The sequence below is a fragment of the Periophthalmus magnuspinnatus genome, chromosome 24, assembly GCF_009829125.3.
Source record: "Periophthalmus magnuspinnatus isolate fPerMag1 chromosome 24, fPerMag1.2.pri, whole genome shotgun sequence".
In the NCBI taxonomy this organism is placed as follows: domain Eukaryota; kingdom Metazoa; phylum Chordata; class Actinopteri; order Gobiiformes; family Gobiidae; genus Periophthalmus; species Periophthalmus magnuspinnatus.
This window is the reverse complement of record NC_047149.1, coordinates 14,938,550-14,955,035: the sequence shown is the minus strand read 5'-3', so window position 1 is coordinate 14,955,035 and position 16,486 is coordinate 14,938,550. Positions and strand designations below refer to the sequence as shown.

Below are 16,486 nucleotides of genomic sequence, written 5' to 3'. Positions count from 1 at the left end.
CTGTTTTACCCATTACTAGAAATAAGAGAGTTAATAATTTGTTCAAAAACACACTTCAGGTTAATGATGTGAGTGTGTGGATGAGGAAGAGAGCGCAAGCATAAGCCCAGACTTTACCTGATCAAACATAGCTAATCCTAAAGAATAACATGCTGATACTGGTGAAAAACACATAAAACACATAAAACCTCATAATAATAATCAAATATGAATTGCAATAAAGCTAATCCTAAACTAATCAAAGGATCTGATTAGCTCTCTTTTAAGTAAAAATATTTGTGTAAAATTACTATTTGTAAAGGGTGGGCAATATGACAAAAAATTAATCCTTTGATATTGATTAATCATGATTTTGAATTAATTTTTATATTGGCTTATTGAAAACACATACAATGGCTTTCAACATAAATTTTCCTGCACATAACCAATATAGAAATTAAATCACTGCCATTTAACAGAAAAAAGTCACATTTATTTTTATTTGCTCTACTCAAACCTCACGCTTTTATTGACATAGCTATTGATTCTCAATTAAAAATGTATTAATAATGGCTAAAATTTGATTGGTCTTATCTGACAGTTTGGTGAAGAATATAATTTTACCATTACCTGGTTGGTAATGCCAGGCAGTAGCATTTTTTTTAATAGTTATTGAATGAGCCCTTGAACCTTTTGTATTGCACTATACATCAAAACTATGCAGTGTTTGATGCTCTAATGTAATTTCATTATTTTCTATAACAATGTCAATAAATCTTGAATCTTAAATCTTTTTGCCAAATACAAATATTCAGCAACACTTTTTTTTTTACCTATTTCATGTTTAAACTGACAAAGCAGTGTGTTCCTTGTGTGTACACTGTTCCTACATTTTTTATGAAATTTAGAACTCAGTACTACATCCTATAATTTTATTTTTTAATCGACTTATAGGTGTACCGTGTAACTTTTCTGGTGGAGGGTCTGCCATCTGCTTGTCTCTATGTTGATGTTATTGCTTTGCCCGGGATGTTCCCCAGTATGGCAATAAATAAATGCATCTTGTATTTATTCAATTACAGGTGTTTCTATTTCTCAAAACTACCACAAAAACATGCAATATTTCCGTGAGTAGGCCCACTTTTCCACAGATATGACCTGTAACTTGGCCCATTGATGAGGCCTGCTTGTCTCCCTGGAGATAGTTATATTAAATTCCATACTGTAGACCGTTCCAGGAAAAAAACAAAACAATAACATCTATATGGAGTCAAGCAGGTGGTGGACCCTCTACCAAAAGGATAAGTACCTTTCGCTTTGCTTACTTTATTTACTTCACTGATGTAAACCTATGATAAATATTTACCCCAGGCAAAACAAATCATGCACAGTAATAATTCAAGAAACATAAAAAACATGTATTATGGCATTCATTCTATCCATTCAATTAACTCTTTAAATCTGAGTACACAAATATGCCTGTAAATAAAATCATGAAATGTACATATTTCATGAAAGGTTAAAATGAATTATTGAAATCAAATGTGAGTGGTAATCAAGCCTCACAGCTCCTTCCAACTCGTGACACTTACATCGTCAATGGTTCTACTGTGTGGAGGTCCCATTGATTACCACTGTTTCACCACTCTACTGATCAGCTTCTGCAGATTTTCACTGATTAATCTGATAAGATAAAACAACACAAAATAGTTGAGGCCAGCAGAACAGATCAAAGATTACACGTGCTTACTTTGCAAACCCACACACTTATATTGCTTGGAGAATACCAAGACTGTGAGTAAGGGAGCATATGTCTGGACCATGTCGAGGATCTACTGCTGGCTCAAGGGTTTTCCTGCTTTGACCATTTGAAGTCTTCTTCCTGGAGCCAGCAGTCTACAAGAGTCCTGCTGCTTTGTGCACGAGTGGATGTGGTGGTGTATTAGTGCATGTTGAGGAAGACCAAGGGCCAAAGTTAAGTGAGTGACCCCAAATGATTGAGTCTTTGCCCCCAGCCAAGACGGGGACAGTTTTCCTGGTGCCTGTTTCTGACGCAAACACATCCACCACACCTCCTCCTCCTGTAGCATCTCCGTCATGTCAGTCCAGTGCACCTCTTAAATCACTTCTGACAGGGCACACACACTGTAGAAAGGACCATATAGGAACTCTTCTCATACAACTGGTGAATTGGACTAACCCTTGTTCAACATAATGTGCTATCCACGGGTTTCAGACTGTTGGCATAGCAAATAATTTAAAACAAATATCATATCTTTACAATAGGTAAAAATCCTAAAAATGTTGCATATAACAGGAAGCTGAAAACCAAGAATATGGGAGTTACAGAAAGAATTTGCCATTATTGCAGTCGATACGGAGCTCATTCATTGTTGTTTTTATGCTGCTTTTGCACAAACACAGAGGCTCAAAGACTCAAAGACTGCCCAATGTCACTGTCAGCGACACAGGGACTGGTAAAGAAAGTAAAACATGACAAGAGAATTTAAAATAACATAACTGCTATTGTACATTGTAGAGATCAGAATTGTCAAGAGGTAAACATTAAGCTCATTATATAGACAAAGCCACTTACATGTATTAATATGATTTTTGTATGAAATGGAAGTATAGAGATCGCTTTCACATCTGATCAAATGATGTTCCTAAAACATACAATAACGTTTTTATATACAATTTTACATACAATTTTGTTTTTAATGGTGTTTTCAATACTGATTAAGTAGCAGTATTTGGTATAGCACTTGTTTACCATCAGGTGTAAACAAGTGCTATACCATTTATGCCTTTTCTCATAACACCTCTGAATTTATATGGACTGAATCATAAACGGATTAATCATCTGTAGGTTATGTGCCCACAGAGAGTATTCTACAGGCCCACACCCTAATATTAGCAGCAAATACAACCACTGTTATCAGGCCCAGTTACACATTGATGACAGTTCCTTATTTTCATTTGGGGCTCGATCGCTCTATTGGTCTGGACTTTTACAAAGGGTCACAGAATCAATAATGAAAAATAAGCCTAAAGCCACCTTTTGTATCACACCATTATAAGTTCATAGTTTTTTTCATAGTACACTTGCTAGCACTATACTGAGCTTCACTGGCAGCCGGCCCTACACATCACATATTTCAAAGTACTACTGTCAGTGGGAAGTGGCAACACAATGAAATGGCCTTTTGTGTTTATGTTCATTGGTGTTGAAGGCAGGCAATATAAATCTGTCTTTATGAAGACAACCAACACTAGAAGTATCCCACTTCAAACACACCTCTCCAGTGAAATATTTTATTTACAACTTAACAGCTGTCTGCACTATTTTCTAGGAAAAATATCTTTGAATTTAAAGTTGATACATCCATTTTATTAGTTTTATACATTTTCTGTTATTGATCAACAATTTTAAAGAGAGGAATTATTAAATAATGTGAACTTACACATTTGAATTTTCCTTGTAACTTATGAATACAACTTAAACAGTGCAATTTTGAGGAAAATAAAGTGCTTGGTTGGTTGTACATGGTGGAAATGTACAGTAGCCTCAGTGGATGATATAGACCCGCACATTTATACAATCATGTGCTATTGGGAAGAGCAGGAGGCCTGGACCAGGAGAGAGAGAGAAGGGGCTGGATAACAGTTAGGACCTTGATCATTGTCTCACTCTCCTCTCCTCTTCTGGGGCCTCCTCTGCTCTCTCAGTTCAACTTTTGTTTTCTTATTACTCAAACTGGATCAGATTTTTCATGAGCCGTGTGGATGTATTATTTAAAGTTATTTTTCCAGTGTTAACTTGTGCTTGAAGTGCACTGTTTCTTCAACAACACGGATGTCCAGTCTCAGGAGAAATGTACCAGGGCATTATGACAACTAACCACGGAGCCCCGTCCTATGAGGCTGGTTTTCTCCACAATGGTCCGGCAGGTACCTCACCGGTCTATGTGCCGACCACACGAGTGGTCACCCCGATGATCCCCGCGCTGCCTTACCTTCAGACGCCCGGTGCCTCGCAGCAGGGCAGCCCGGTGTCGAGTCACTCTGCCTGGGCACAGGCGGGCGCCGAGTCCGTGTCTTCGTACAATCACTCCCCGGTGTCTCCACGCTTCAGCTTCTCCACCAGCCCGCCTCTGTCCTCGGGAATGGCCTCTGCCCGGGAAACTGCCTCTTACTCCAGCCCGTTAAACATCTCCACTAACGGGAGGGATCACTACGGAGCCCGAGGGCTCAGCGGCTCGTACCACAGTCCTTACCCCACCTATGTGAGCCCCAACGTTGGAGGAACGTGGACGGCGTCTCCGTTCGACAGCCCGGTGCTGCACGGCCTCCAGCCCGGGGCTAATCCTGCAGCCACACGGCATCCGAACATAGGTGAGAGGAGTCAGGACGTTCATGTGTCAAACAATGAAATAAATTTATCACCTGCAGTCATTTTAATCATGCATTTATGTAGCCAAGTTTAGCTCTAATCAAGCTTCTCAAGCTAGGCAAATGTGAGTGTTCACGAGAAGTAGAAACTTACCTGCAGAGAGCCGTTGAAAACAAATACTGAACCCATCTGTAGAATTTACGATAGAAAAAAACAAAGTTTTAAAACTCATATTTAATTGATGTTATGTTAAAATATACAGTAGCTTTATGAGCCGTGTAAACTGCTGCTAACAGGAGACTTAAGACTGCGCCACGCACATCAGCACATATCTTATTTACATCAATTTAACAAAACTGATAACACTTTATTAAAAAGCGATTAACGCATTTAATCTCAATTTAACCTAAACAAACAAGGTCAAGACTAACTAATTTACCAGAGAGCAGGTACCGAAAAAGCAGAAAAAACTTGACTTTTTGAGACGCGCCAAAAGTCTATTTTTATTATTAACTTCAAACTCAGACAAGTGTTATTGATCAAACTAAAATATGAAATTTCATTTATATTATAAAGTAACACAAAAGTAACTATATATATATATATATATATATATATATATATATATATATATATATATATATATATATATATATATATATATATATATATATATATATATATATATAATTTATTTATTTTAATTCTTGGATTTTATTTTAAAAATTCTTGGATTTGTTGGCTCGCCTGGCCTTTTTATAGATCATATTTCACTTTTTAGCAAATAAAAATCATGAATTATATAATTACATAACAATCAGAGCACAGAATATATATGTACTATTCCATTATTTTAACCTAAGATTGTATATTTTTAACAAGCAGACAATATAAATCAGTAGCCTGTTTGTTTTTCAATTAAATTAGCAAAGTTAAATATAAATTACAGAATTTCAGAGAGCAACCCCCCTCACCCTTTATAAAAATAAATGTCTTCATTATGACCGCTGTCTGCACTGTGTGAAATGGGCCTGAGGCTGCACCTGGTCCTGTTCTATGGCCTAAGTGTTACATCACATTTTACACAAATTATTTGTTGCCATCAGTGTAACTATTCTTTCTATTTTTTGAATTATCTTTGATCTGAAAATTTTCTTTGTTAAACATTTTCTCTATATTGGGTATAGGAAATCCATGTGATCAAAATTTTGCATTAAATCTGATCTGATTCAATATTTCTAAAGGTACAGTAATCATATTCATCAGTGAAGACTTTTGAGTGAAGAATTTTTATCCAAATATTTAATTAATTATCAAAAAATAAACTGCAAAGATACCAATGTAAAGTGTATGCTTATTGTATCTAAATGTATGCTTTGTTATGCACTGTTATATTTCAAAACAGTAATAACAAGGACTCTATTGGACTATTTTGCATTTGAATAAAATTTACCAAATTAAATAAAAAAACAAATATAACATTGCTTAAATGAGAAAATACCCTAAGTTGATTACTTTTTGTCTTATTTTTAAGTTTAGTTTTTTGCCCCCTCAGTACAGCTATTTCTATTATTTTTTTTCATTAATCTTCCCCCTATAAAAGGGTCAAGGAGACAATTCCTCAATAAAAGACTCATATCAACAGTTTGAGAAGCGGAAAAAATACTCCTCGATTTGAATCTCTCTCGGAAACTGCAGAATGTCTTTGGTGTATTGTCTTGTGCTGCTATGTTGTGTTGGCTACATTAGCTGCCTCAAGGTTGGCCTGTCCCATAGGTCGACTTCTGCTCTCGAAAGTTATAATCACATTCTCAGCTTTGTACAAAGGGAGATGCATGTGGGAGCCACATTTATCTGTTCATTGTGGCCTATCAAACATAATGTGCAGAAAATGTAAGACGTTTCACACTTTTAAAAAAGGGACAAGGCATCAATCACTCCCACAGCACTGACTGAGGTTCTTCTAGGGAAATCTTTTATATAAGGCCAAAATAGACAGTACAGGTATTATTAGTCAGATACAAAAAAAAAAAAAAATACAGAATAGACTAAGAACAGTGACAGTATGAATGAGTTTGGATGTTAAACAGCTCTTCTGTTTTTATTTCCAGGCTGACTCTTAATCACATGTGATAAGAAAGGATTCTTAGCTTTACATTTGACTTTTTTGACTACATAGTTCATCCCTACAGCTTCCTTAGTGCTGTTTGTAAAATATTTTTTGTGCATATAGTATAAATAAGCTTTGAGTTCTTGGTATTTTTGATTTGCTAAAAATGTCAAGAATTATGTATTATATAATTACATTCTTGTTTTTTCAGATCTATTTGATGATTTTGCTGAGGGGCGTGAATGTGTGAACTGTGGGGCGATGTCCACCCCCCTGTGGAGACGGGATGGTACAGGCCATTACCTGTGTAACGCCTGTGGACTATACCACAAGATGAATGGCATCAACAGACCTCTGATCAAACCTCAGCGACGACTGGTAAGTGACCCAAGTCTTTATGTAGAGTTACATCTTTGTTCAGGTCTAACAATCATAAATGCATCGACAGTCAGCCTCGAGAAGAGTGGGTTTGTCCTGCACCAACTGTCACACAACTACCACCACACTGTGGCGCCGCAACGCAGAGGGAGAGCCTGTGTGTAACGCCTGTGGGCTCTACATGAAACTGCATGGGGTAAGAACAATCTGTTTGGAAAACAGAATATATTCTAGCAGTAACATCAGATATATTTGCACCAAATACAACTGTATGAAAACAATTCAGTGTCATTTGTATTAAAATGTATTCCAAAAGGTTCCTCGACCTCTGGCTATGAAAAAAGAAGGCATCCAGACACGGAAACGGAAACCCAAAAATATGAATAAATCTGGTAAGTATAAAATCCGGCCAGATATGTTCTACTATTATAATTAATAATAGTAGAACATATATTACAAAATGTTACTGATGAAAATGTACACAATAATTTTGAATTTTTTTTCTGGTTAATAAGTGAGTTTATCCTCCACAGGGAGCTCGGGCAGTGAGAGCAGCACAGCGGCTCCAAGCAGCACTCCTCGGGCACCGCCCCCCTCAGAAGAGCCCCGACAGATAAAGACAGAGCCGGACACCCACCTCTACACACATCACAGCACACACACACAGGTACAGACACTTCTGTAAACAAAACAAATGGAATGTTCTGGTAATCTAAACTTCTTTTGCTGTTTGTCCAGATCTCAGCCTTGCCGGCGTACATGTCCGCACAAGGAGGTGCCATCCCTCTGAAAATGTCTCCTGGGAGCCACAGTGGGTCTACCAGCTCCAAGAATGAGCCCTGGAATAATCTTATCCTGGCTTAGGAGAACCGGTATCCGAAAGCTACTTTCATATTCAACAGACTTAGTCAAAGCTGCCTTATGCTTTCATAGTGCCTAGTCCATAAACTGGAGCTGCAAGACTAAAATGCACAAATGCTGCATTTACACTATGGTTGAAGGAAGACAGGAGCTAAACTAGGACAAAGAAAGCTCCATTCCTTTTGACCTGATCATTTGTCAAAATGAAGACATCTGAAGAAGTATGTGACAGACACTTTACACTGATGCGGTCAGATATTTTAACTTTATTTTACTTTTTTGTTAGTTGTTTTATTTTTATGCTTTTTTTAGCTTCAAAAACACTATTTGGTAAGATAAAGTACTGCCCATGAACTATATGATTAATAACACATATTAGGTCTTTGAGACATTTATGTATACCAGTGTTGAGTATCAAGGTGAACAATCATTGGGTGGAAACCAAACAGAAATGAAAATAATTGCATTACAGAAGACTCTCTTTTGTCCTCAGTTCATTTTAAAGGCAAGTCACTCCCACTTCTTCAGTTACACGTTTCAAATATACTGTAAGTGCAATAGAAAACATGTATAGTATTGTGAACTGTTTTTTAACAGTGATTGTACAGTAATTTACTATGGCATTATTTTTTATCAACACAATAAACTACCTATGCAGCGTGAGTTGCACATTGAATACTATGTTATACTTTGGCACCCCCTGCTGAAAAAGCGCTGCACCTACAAGACGCTCTGACTGGTTTGTGTTATGGGGCTCCAAATGTTTTTAGCGGAAGATATAGAGCTTTACTGATAGCCATGTTGTCAGTATTTATTAAAAGCACAGCCCAAAATAAAACATAATGTAAGTAATATTTTAATTAGCTGTTTATGTAATTATTTTATACAGATTTGCTTTTGAAAACAGACATTTGTCAGTTGACCCCATGTTTTATTACAACATTGCAATCTATTATCCCTATAAGACCCACTCCTATTGCTGAATTATATCAAATTGGCACATGAAGTTATATTTATGTAAGAAAAAAACGTCAGTGAAACATTCAGAGCTTTTGTGTGCGTCTCCAATGTATAGGAAAATTGGTAGGTCATCATTGCAGCATTTGTCAGCAGATATTAGGAGGCAATAAGGAACGGCAGTGTCCCAGCAGCAGACGAGGAGTGAGAAAGACTGGATTACTGAGAATACAGTAGGGCTCAGTCAAATATAAACTTAAGTAACTTGCTGTTTCTCATCTGTACAATCAATCCTTCCAATGTGTAAAAATGAAGAGGTCACCTGTACAAAGTCTTTGATGAAAAGCTGATTGGTACATTTGTTGAAATCTTCTGTCAGTATGTCCCTTAATATTTCTGCATATTTATCCTGTACCATTTCCTTCCAACACTTTTGAAATACTAGTCTCATTTTCTCTTTTGTGCCTGTAGTTATTTGCAAATCAAATTTATAATCCAGTGCAAATGCTTGTCCTCTCTTTGAATGTTCTCCTGCACTCATACATGTTTCTGTAGATAGAGACTTAACCTCTTCAGTCATTCGGCTTGTTTCACGTTTCAAGAATTCTTTCTCATTTTCTTGTGCATTTTCTGGAATTGTTAGCATTCCTTTGAAGTAACTCTTCCACTCTAGGCCTTGTAGCGACAAATCAAAAATGAATGGTCCACATTTGAGGAGATTTCTGAGTAGTGTATACACATTTTTACATAATATATTTACCCCAGTCAGCTTTTGAGATATGTATTCCTCATAGTTTTCACTTTTATGCACAGCTTCGACTTGACTGTAGTTGACACCTCTAAATATAGTTTCTTTGGTTCCTTTAAAACCCCAGCATTTGTTATATCCGATATTGGTATTTACTCCAAACCTCAGCCACCATTCTTTGGCTTTTTGGACCAATTTGAGCATACATGGAGGTTCTGCATTTCTGGAAAGACATGGACTGTTCATTGTAAATACATAAACCGTCCAGTCTTCACATGTCACATTAGATTCCAGCAATTCTTCAGTTTGTCTAATGATGATGTCTTCGCTATGCTTTCCTTTGTTATAATTCGGATAATAGGGTCCATACATAACAACTTCTTCCTTTTTCTCAATAACAGCCCAAGAATGCTGCTTATCTTCGGCACCACATTCTTCTGTGATATCGCGGTGAAACTCCTGAAATTTCTTGTTGACAGAATCATTGAGCAAAATGTCCTCAATAGTTTCTTTGGATAGGTGATGAAGTAGGACTCGCCTCCCAATGCTCCGGGTGTCAGACCAGACAGAAATCAACTGAGTAAACTCGCCAATTTCATCCAAGTCTTTTGCACTATAGTCCTGCGGAGTGTTTGGATCACTAAAATTGACCCTGTAACATAAAAAAATAAGATAGCCCTCAGAATGCAGCCTATGGCAACTAATGTACGCCTATAACTGTGGCTATACCACAATCACACTGCACCTTTACACACCGGTATTGACTCTATTGACAGATATATAGCTAATCGTAGATGATATCATTTTTGTCATAGATTTCAGATGAAACTACATGGAAATAGTGTAGTCATATCAACCTAAATTGCTTGTTTGTCTGTTGTAAAGCATAAATTAGATCTATACATAAATATACAAAGTTAAATAAAATATCACACCTTTGTGTTACAACTCTGTCCGACAAACATTTCCTTGTTTTTGACCATGGCTCATTGTCTTGGGGGTGGTCACATGTAGACCTTTTACAAGTCAACCTGAAAAACATCACAAAATACTACATTATATAACTATTCACAAGTGAGTTATGAATCACCAAGCATATTTGTTAAAGTACAAAATACTCACATTTGAAGTTCCATCCAGTGCAGTATTAACACACAAATATATATTGTTCTTAAATCTCTATAAGAAGGACGCTGGAGTCAGAACCACTCCCAAACTGTTGTAGAGTCTAGTAAACTTTTAGACTTAGCTACAGTAACTGCCCATGTGCCTGAGGCTAGCTGCAGGAACTCACCTAACCTGTGTTTATACGATGTTTACGTCAGCTCACATGAGAAGTGTCCTCAGCTGTCTTATAGGACATCATCCGTGTCAACAGTTTGTCAACTTCAGACAATAAAGCTGAGACACATCAAAGTATAAACTACAAAGAATATAGTTTGTATTTATGGATTAGGGTTGAAAAATTACTGCCATATACATTTGTATGGGTCCCAGCTGTACTTTGGTATTGTCTAAAAGGCATAACAAATGAACACTGCAAGAAATGTGTGTTCTATTGTAAGTAAATGACACAACATGTATTTAAGATTCTTTTCTGCCTCATTAGTCATAACACTCTTCCTGATGCTTATCATAGTCAATCAGACAACTACAATATGCAAAGTTACAAAATAAACTTGTTTAGACAATGTCACCAAAAAGGCCTGTTGGAGCACATGACACTTTGATAAACACTCATACCAAGCAACATATTTTGCAGGATGTGGCTGTTTTTGGTGTAACTAAACAAAAGCCTATGGGAGCACTTCAGGTGGAGAGTCAGCAGACTGTGCAAAGTTTTTGTGAACTTCACAGAGAAATTAATGAAATCTTGTTGTCACTGATATCACTTGGTTATACTGCTATGCATATATTCATTGTTATTTATTTTTTAATTTTTTTTTGCATAGGTTATCGTTCACATAGGCTATAAAAATGATCAAAATCATCGTGCAAATGGTTGTTCTCTTTAATTAAATGTGTCTTCTGTCTAGTTTTTTACCATTGCTTTATTACTAGTAATTGCATGGTTGACACAAGGTTTAGGTTGTAAAGAGGTAACCCCGTGGTTTGGTGGTTCAATCCCAGTTCTGGTCAGTGAATATACTGTCCTGCCATTGGGCAAGACACAGTCATACACACTATAGAGTGAAAGAGATCATCTGTGCATATTGGTAGCCATGTCAGTCATTCAGACCCAAGGCTGCTGTTAAACAAAGTTATTATTAGTGATACTAACTATTTATCAATAGCTATATATAAAACTTCTTGATTTGGAGAAATTCCCGTGGCTTTAATAGATAAACAACCACACGCGACAGCTCGACAGTGCCTCTGGGCGGGGCATCACACCAGGCGCTCTGGATGCTCATTGGCTGTTCGCTTCTAGGCTCATGACGCTTTAACCAATCAGCGCAGTCATTCGATCTGACGAGGATCACGATTGAAAACCTATCCTCCGTCTCTACGAATGGTGCAGCCGGTGAATTCTGCTTTCTCCGCTTTGATGGAGACGAAGTCTTCATTGCTCGTTTAGATCCTAGTAGAAGCTCAAGTTCAGGGCAACATGGACATTTTGAAATCTTTGGGGCATCCGGAGGAGCTGCTCAATTTGTTCAAATTCAAAATGGGTGGCTGCAGAGCTGTTATGCCGAAGTTGGATTATGTAAGTAGCATTTTCACATATTCTAAACACTCGGTTTGTATGTGCATGTTGCATATTGGTCAGTAATATTTCTTGCTTCTAGCCTATGCCTATTCTGCATTGGTCTTGACAGACACCATAAGCTGATGCGCTAATTGGACTGAGTCAAATTAGATCTCTCTCTCTCTCTCTCTTGTGCTTGGCCCGGGTGCATGGACCAGAGATGACCATTGACACAGGATTTGCGTTACATAAAGAGCTTGGACAGAGGCTGTGCGCATGTTTCACGGATAATCCATTTTACGCCAATGTGACCCAGGGGAAAAGTGTCAGAGGCGGCTGCACCAATTATTAGTATGTAAGGACACAATTTGATAGCAATAATTTACTATGAAAGGTATAAAACGCTCTTTAAAACATGCTCGTGCAGTTTTGACTAAAATTAAAATACATTAAAATGAAAGTATGACAGCAGGTGGTCATGCAGTCAGTGTAAATCCAACAACTGCCACTGGGTGTTGCTAGTTGCTATGTTTTCTCAATTTGTCCGTGGTTTTATTATAAGTTAATGTTTGGGGATGTAAGATGTGAGATAAGGAACAGTGTTGCAGAAGATATAATTCCTTTTTTTCAGTTAGATTAATTGAAAATAACAATGTGTGCGCAGTCAGTCGTGTTTAATAATACTGTTCATTTAGGCCTAGTAGGCATTTTGTAATACGCAATGCAGAAACCTGGAAACAAAAAAGTACGGTTTAGCAGCGCAAAACACCGAAAAGAGGAAGTGTATCATGGCATTGGGCGCAGTAGGTGGAGTGGACTCAAAATCATAACAACAGATGTACAAACGCATGGATCCTGTAACTGAGGCCTGACTGGTGGGCGGTTTTGCTTTATAGATCAACAGAGCGCTCTGGGTCCTCCCAAAACGCATTACCTCACACGACCCTGCTGCTCTGTTGTCCTCTGCATGTGTCAAACTTCTCCACTGCCCCCTGTGGCGCTAAAATGGCGAGCTGTGGTTTGTTCTCTTCGTGCGCTTGAGATCTCGCATGGCCGGAGCCTGTTGCAAGTGCCTGGTGTCTCTGTCTGTGCTTAAGCGCTCTTTGTCGGTTGCGCCACGGGGCTCAGGCTCGGCAGCTCCTCGCTCCCTCCTCCCAGGGTGGAGGCTAGGGGAGAGGGGCCTGCAGGAGGCCGCCCGACCGTCCTGCGCCCTCAGACCCACTAGCTTTTACCGACACACGACCTTCCTCTGTCTGTCCTGCCAGGAGTCCATGAGCGAGAGTCTCCGGACCTGCTATGTGTACCTGAACCAAACCAGCCGGAGTTTTGCTGCTGTCATCCAGGCCTTGGACGGAGAGCTGAGGTGGGTAAAACTTTAGTCAGTAACACACATAAGAGGGGCGTGTCTCTCAACATGTTAGAAGTTCTTCCAAGCAGCAGCGCCAGTTATTGTATCATTTTTAAAGTCAAACATTGCATTGTGAAACCTTATGCGTGCACAAAACATGCCACCAGTGCAGTGGTTTCTTGCAAATGTATATTTCTGCATGAACAAAGGCTTGGTCTACAAACAATACCCTGCAGCTTCTGTGTGATGCAACATGTGATAACCTGCCAACAGTTGCACAAAACTCCATGTCTGCTGTTCCTGTAGTGTTGGTACCAAAACCCACAGATTGAAGAATTGAATCTCTGGAACAAGCTTGTCTGAAATGTAAGCTAATAGGTCTGTGTGTCAGCATAAAAGCCCTAACCCAGATGCAATGGAGATGAAAGGGCAGGTCAAAAATCCAAGTGGACATATTCCTTGCTCCGTTTATAGATTCTAGGTCAAAGTGTGCATGAGAGAAGGTTTAATGCTCATTGATATTGATTGATTAATAATTTTTCCAATCTTGACCCTCATGATATTTTTTTTCTTCATGCAGACATGCAGTGTGTATTTTCTACCTGGTGTTGCGAGCCTTGGACACTGTGGAGGATGACATGACCATCCCACTGGAGAAGAAGGTGCCCATGTTGAATAACTTCCACACTTATCTGTACCAGGATGAGTGGTGCTTCACAGAAAGCCAGGAGAAGGACCGCCAAGTCCTTGAGGATTTCCCCACTGTCAGTAATCTAGTATAAGTGTTAGTTTAAGTATTTGTTTTTCTGAAACATTATGCAAACGTTTTTGTACAAACACCATTTCAGATATCACTGGAGTTCAGAAATCTTGCTCAGGAATACAGAGAGGTCATCTCAGATATCTGCCACAGAATGGGAGTGGGAATGGCTGAATTTTTGGAGAAGAAAGTTGAATCCATGAAAGAGTGGGATAAAGTAAATAATGAATTAATTTAACTTAACTTTTAACTTTGTATCAGACTTTAACAAGTCAAGAAGTACAATACAATGCTTGTTACTTGTTTTTTGCAGTACTGTCACTATGTGGCTGGGCTGGTCGGCATTGGCCTGTCACAGCTGTTCTCTGCGTCTCAGCTTGAGGACCCTGAGGTGGGACAAGACAGTGATCTAGCCAATTCTATGGGACTGTTTCTACAGAAGACCAATATCATTCGAGATTATCTGGAGGACACTCAAGATGGACGTGCTTTCTGGCCAAAAGAGGTGGGACATTTTTACCTACAAGTAAAATGTATTCAGAGCAAACTATTTCAAACCTTCAAAAAGTACAATGTTTGACTTTATCCCACACATATTAAATATAGATATTATTTCATGCATTGACTAAGGCTCTGAATACTGAAAACTAAATTATTTGAAGATTTTTTTATTTATTTTTTTAAACAAACTCATGGATTATGCAGGCATGGAGCCAGTTTGCAGACCGCCTGGAGGATTTTGTGCAGCCAGAGAAGCTGGAGTCAGCCCTGTCCTGTCTCAACTTTTTAGTCACTGATGCTCTTCGCCATGTCCCAGATGTCATCACTTATCTGTCCCGTCTACGCAACCAGAGTGTGTTTAACTTCTGTGCAATTCCACAGGTACAACACCCTCCTTATATGATTTATTCTAACTAATACAATTTAATTTTGTAAAATAACATTTTCTGTTGTTCAGGTAATGGCAATAGCAACACTATCAGCATGCTACAACAACCCCATGGTCTTCCAGGGAGTTGTGAAGATCAGGAAAGGACAAGCAGTAACACTTATGATGGAAGCTACCAATATGAGAGCTGTGCAGGCCATTATTGCCCAGTACAGTCAAGAGGTATTGAATGTGCGACCTAATTTTTGTCCTTTCTTAAGTATAAAGCAAAAGTAAGATTTTTTTTGGTTTTTTTTGTTTTTACAGATTTTACATAAGGTGTCCCTCACAGACCCGTCACGGGACAAGACTCTACATGCCCTCGCTGTTATTCGAGAGAAGTCCCAGTCTAGCTATGCCAACAGAGCCAACCATTTGTCCCCTATGTACCTGTCTGCTGCTATGCTTCTCGCTGCCCTCAGCTGGCAGTACCTCAGTACTACAGCAGCACAGGCCCAAGGCACAGGGGACATGCAGGGACAATAGACGACATCATGCTTATCTAATACATCAACATATTCAAATGCTGAGAACAACGTTTGGATTTTTCAGTTTGTGTAAATGTTCAACCCAAAATAGGAGATAAAAAAAAATTACCCCATTCTAAGGCTTCTCCCGGACCACAGACTTCTCCCAAATGGAGAGCCGTTGTATATTATTTGTTGTAATCTTGTTTCCAACTGGAGATATAAGGGAATTTGGTGTAGTTACATGCACCATTATATCACTTTAACGTTCAGGCTGTTAGTATGGTGTTGTTTCTTTTTCTTTTTTTTTTAACTGAGCTTAATCTTGGCATCTTGATCAATGCTAAAATGTTTATATTTTTAAACATTTGTTTTACAAGGGGAAACTGCACTTCAGTTTTCATGTTGATGTTTACTGCACTTGGTCTTCTCAGTGTAATATACAACAGCATTGTTGAATGTTTCAACTGTGCGTAAAATAGAGTACCTCTGCAATTTGAGAGAATAGAATTAAATAATATACTTGTGTATTTCTGACACAATATTGAATTAGGCATATGAAGATGCTAGCCAAGTGTCCTTACAGCTTTGGTGAGTAGAAAGGCTAGATGCACCTTGTACAGAACCAAAGAGAGATACAAACATTGCTATGTAATGTGTTATAATGATTTATAAATATGTGATCAATAAATGGCTATAGAGAAGTTGTATTTATTATGTGATATCTACTATAGACATAATATTTTCTATGTTGTAGGTACCAAGGAAAACATACAAACCATCTGACTAATTTTCACTATTGCACCCAAGTATTACTTTCATATATGGTACAGTTATTTATGTCTTTCCGTGATTGTTGTCACACTAA

The 16,486-nt window shown here is 38.2% G+C and overlaps 3 protein-coding genes across 4 annotated transcripts; 2 read left to right on the top strand and 1 right to left on the bottom strand.

The window, feature by feature from the left end:
• The first annotated feature begins 3,634 nt into the window (after window positions 1-3,634).
• On the top strand, window positions 3,635-8,457 carry gata4 (GATA binding protein 4). The gene is made up of 6 exons (XM_033990976.2): window positions 3,635-4,374; window positions 6,694-6,860; window positions 6,931-7,056; window positions 7,177-7,252; window positions 7,394-7,527; window positions 7,599-8,457. The coding sequence occupies exons 1-6, from the start codon at window positions 3,855-3,857 to the stop codon at window positions 7,722-7,724; spliced, it is 1,149 nt and encodes a 382-aa protein (XP_033846867.1). The 5' UTR covers window positions 3,635-3,854; the 3' UTR covers window positions 7,725-8,457.
• Window positions 8,458-8,785: 328 nt separating this feature from the next.
• LOC129457404 (uncharacterized) lies at window positions 8,786-10,629 on the bottom strand. The gene is made up of 3 exons (XM_055232295.1): window positions 10,549-10,629; window positions 10,362-10,457; window positions 8,786-10,078 (listed from the first exon to the last, which is right to left on the bottom strand). The coding sequence occupies exons 1-3, from the start codon at window positions 10,560-10,562 to the stop codon at window positions 8,935-8,937; spliced, it is 1,254 nt and encodes a 417-aa protein (XP_055088270.1). The 5' UTR covers window positions 10,563-10,629; the 3' UTR covers window positions 8,786-8,934.
• A 1,304-nt stretch (window positions 10,630-11,933) lies between these two features.
• fdft1 (farnesyl-diphosphate farnesyltransferase 1) lies at window positions 11,934-16,322 on the top strand. Of its 2 annotated transcripts, XM_033990524.2 has the most exons (8): window positions 11,934-12,133; window positions 13,381-13,478; window positions 14,044-14,227; window positions 14,312-14,440; window positions 14,537-14,728; window positions 14,929-15,105; window positions 15,182-15,334; window positions 15,419-16,322. In XM_033990524.2, exons 1-8 carry the CDS (start codon window positions 12,035-12,037, stop codon window positions 15,635-15,637), a joined length of 1,251 nt encoding a protein of 416 aa, XP_033846415.1. In that variant the 5' UTR covers window positions 11,934-12,034; the 3' UTR covers window positions 15,638-16,322. The 2 variants fall into 2 exon arrangements, with proteins under 2 accessions (XP_033846415.1, XP_033846414.1); XM_033990523.2 differs by lacking the exon at window positions 11,934-12,133 and having other exon boundaries at window positions 13,035-13,478.
• The last annotated feature ends 164 nt before the right edge of the window (window positions 16,323-16,486 follow it).

What these genes read in the sequence shown, in the direction of transcription:
- gata4 (XM_033990976.2), top strand. Translation starts at nt 3,855, where the DNA reads ATGTACCAGGGCATTATGACAACTAACCACGGAGCCCCGTCCTATGAG. An exon ending in CACACGGCATCCGAACATAG is followed by an intron (nt 4,375 to 6,693) that starts GTGAGAGGAGTC and finishes TTGTTTTTTCAG; the next exon opens with ATCTATTTGATGATTTTGCT. An exon ending in ATCACAGCACACACACACAG is followed by an intron (nt 7,528 to 7,598) that starts GTACAGACACTT and finishes CTGTTTGTCCAG; the next exon opens with ATCTCAGCCTTGCCGGCGTA.
- LOC129457404 (XM_055232295.1), bottom strand. An exon ending in GACAGAGTTGTAACACAAAG is followed by an intron (nt 10,079 to 10,361) that starts GTGTGATATTTT and finishes TTTATGTTACAG; the next exon opens with GGTCAATTTTAGTGATCCAA.
- fdft1 (XM_033990523.2), top strand. Translation starts at nt 13,165, where the DNA reads ATGGCCGGAGCCTGTTGCAAGTGCCTGGTGTCTCTGTCTGTGCTTAAG. An exon ending in TCCTTGAGGATTTCCCCACT is followed by an intron (nt 14,228 to 14,311) that starts GTCAGTAATCTA and finishes ACACCATTTCAG; the next exon opens with ATATCACTGGAGTTCAGAAA. An exon ending in TTGCCCAGTACAGTCAAGAG is followed by an intron (nt 15,335 to 15,418) that starts GTATTGAATGTG and finishes TTGTTTTTACAG; the next exon opens with ATTTTACATAAGGTGTCCCT.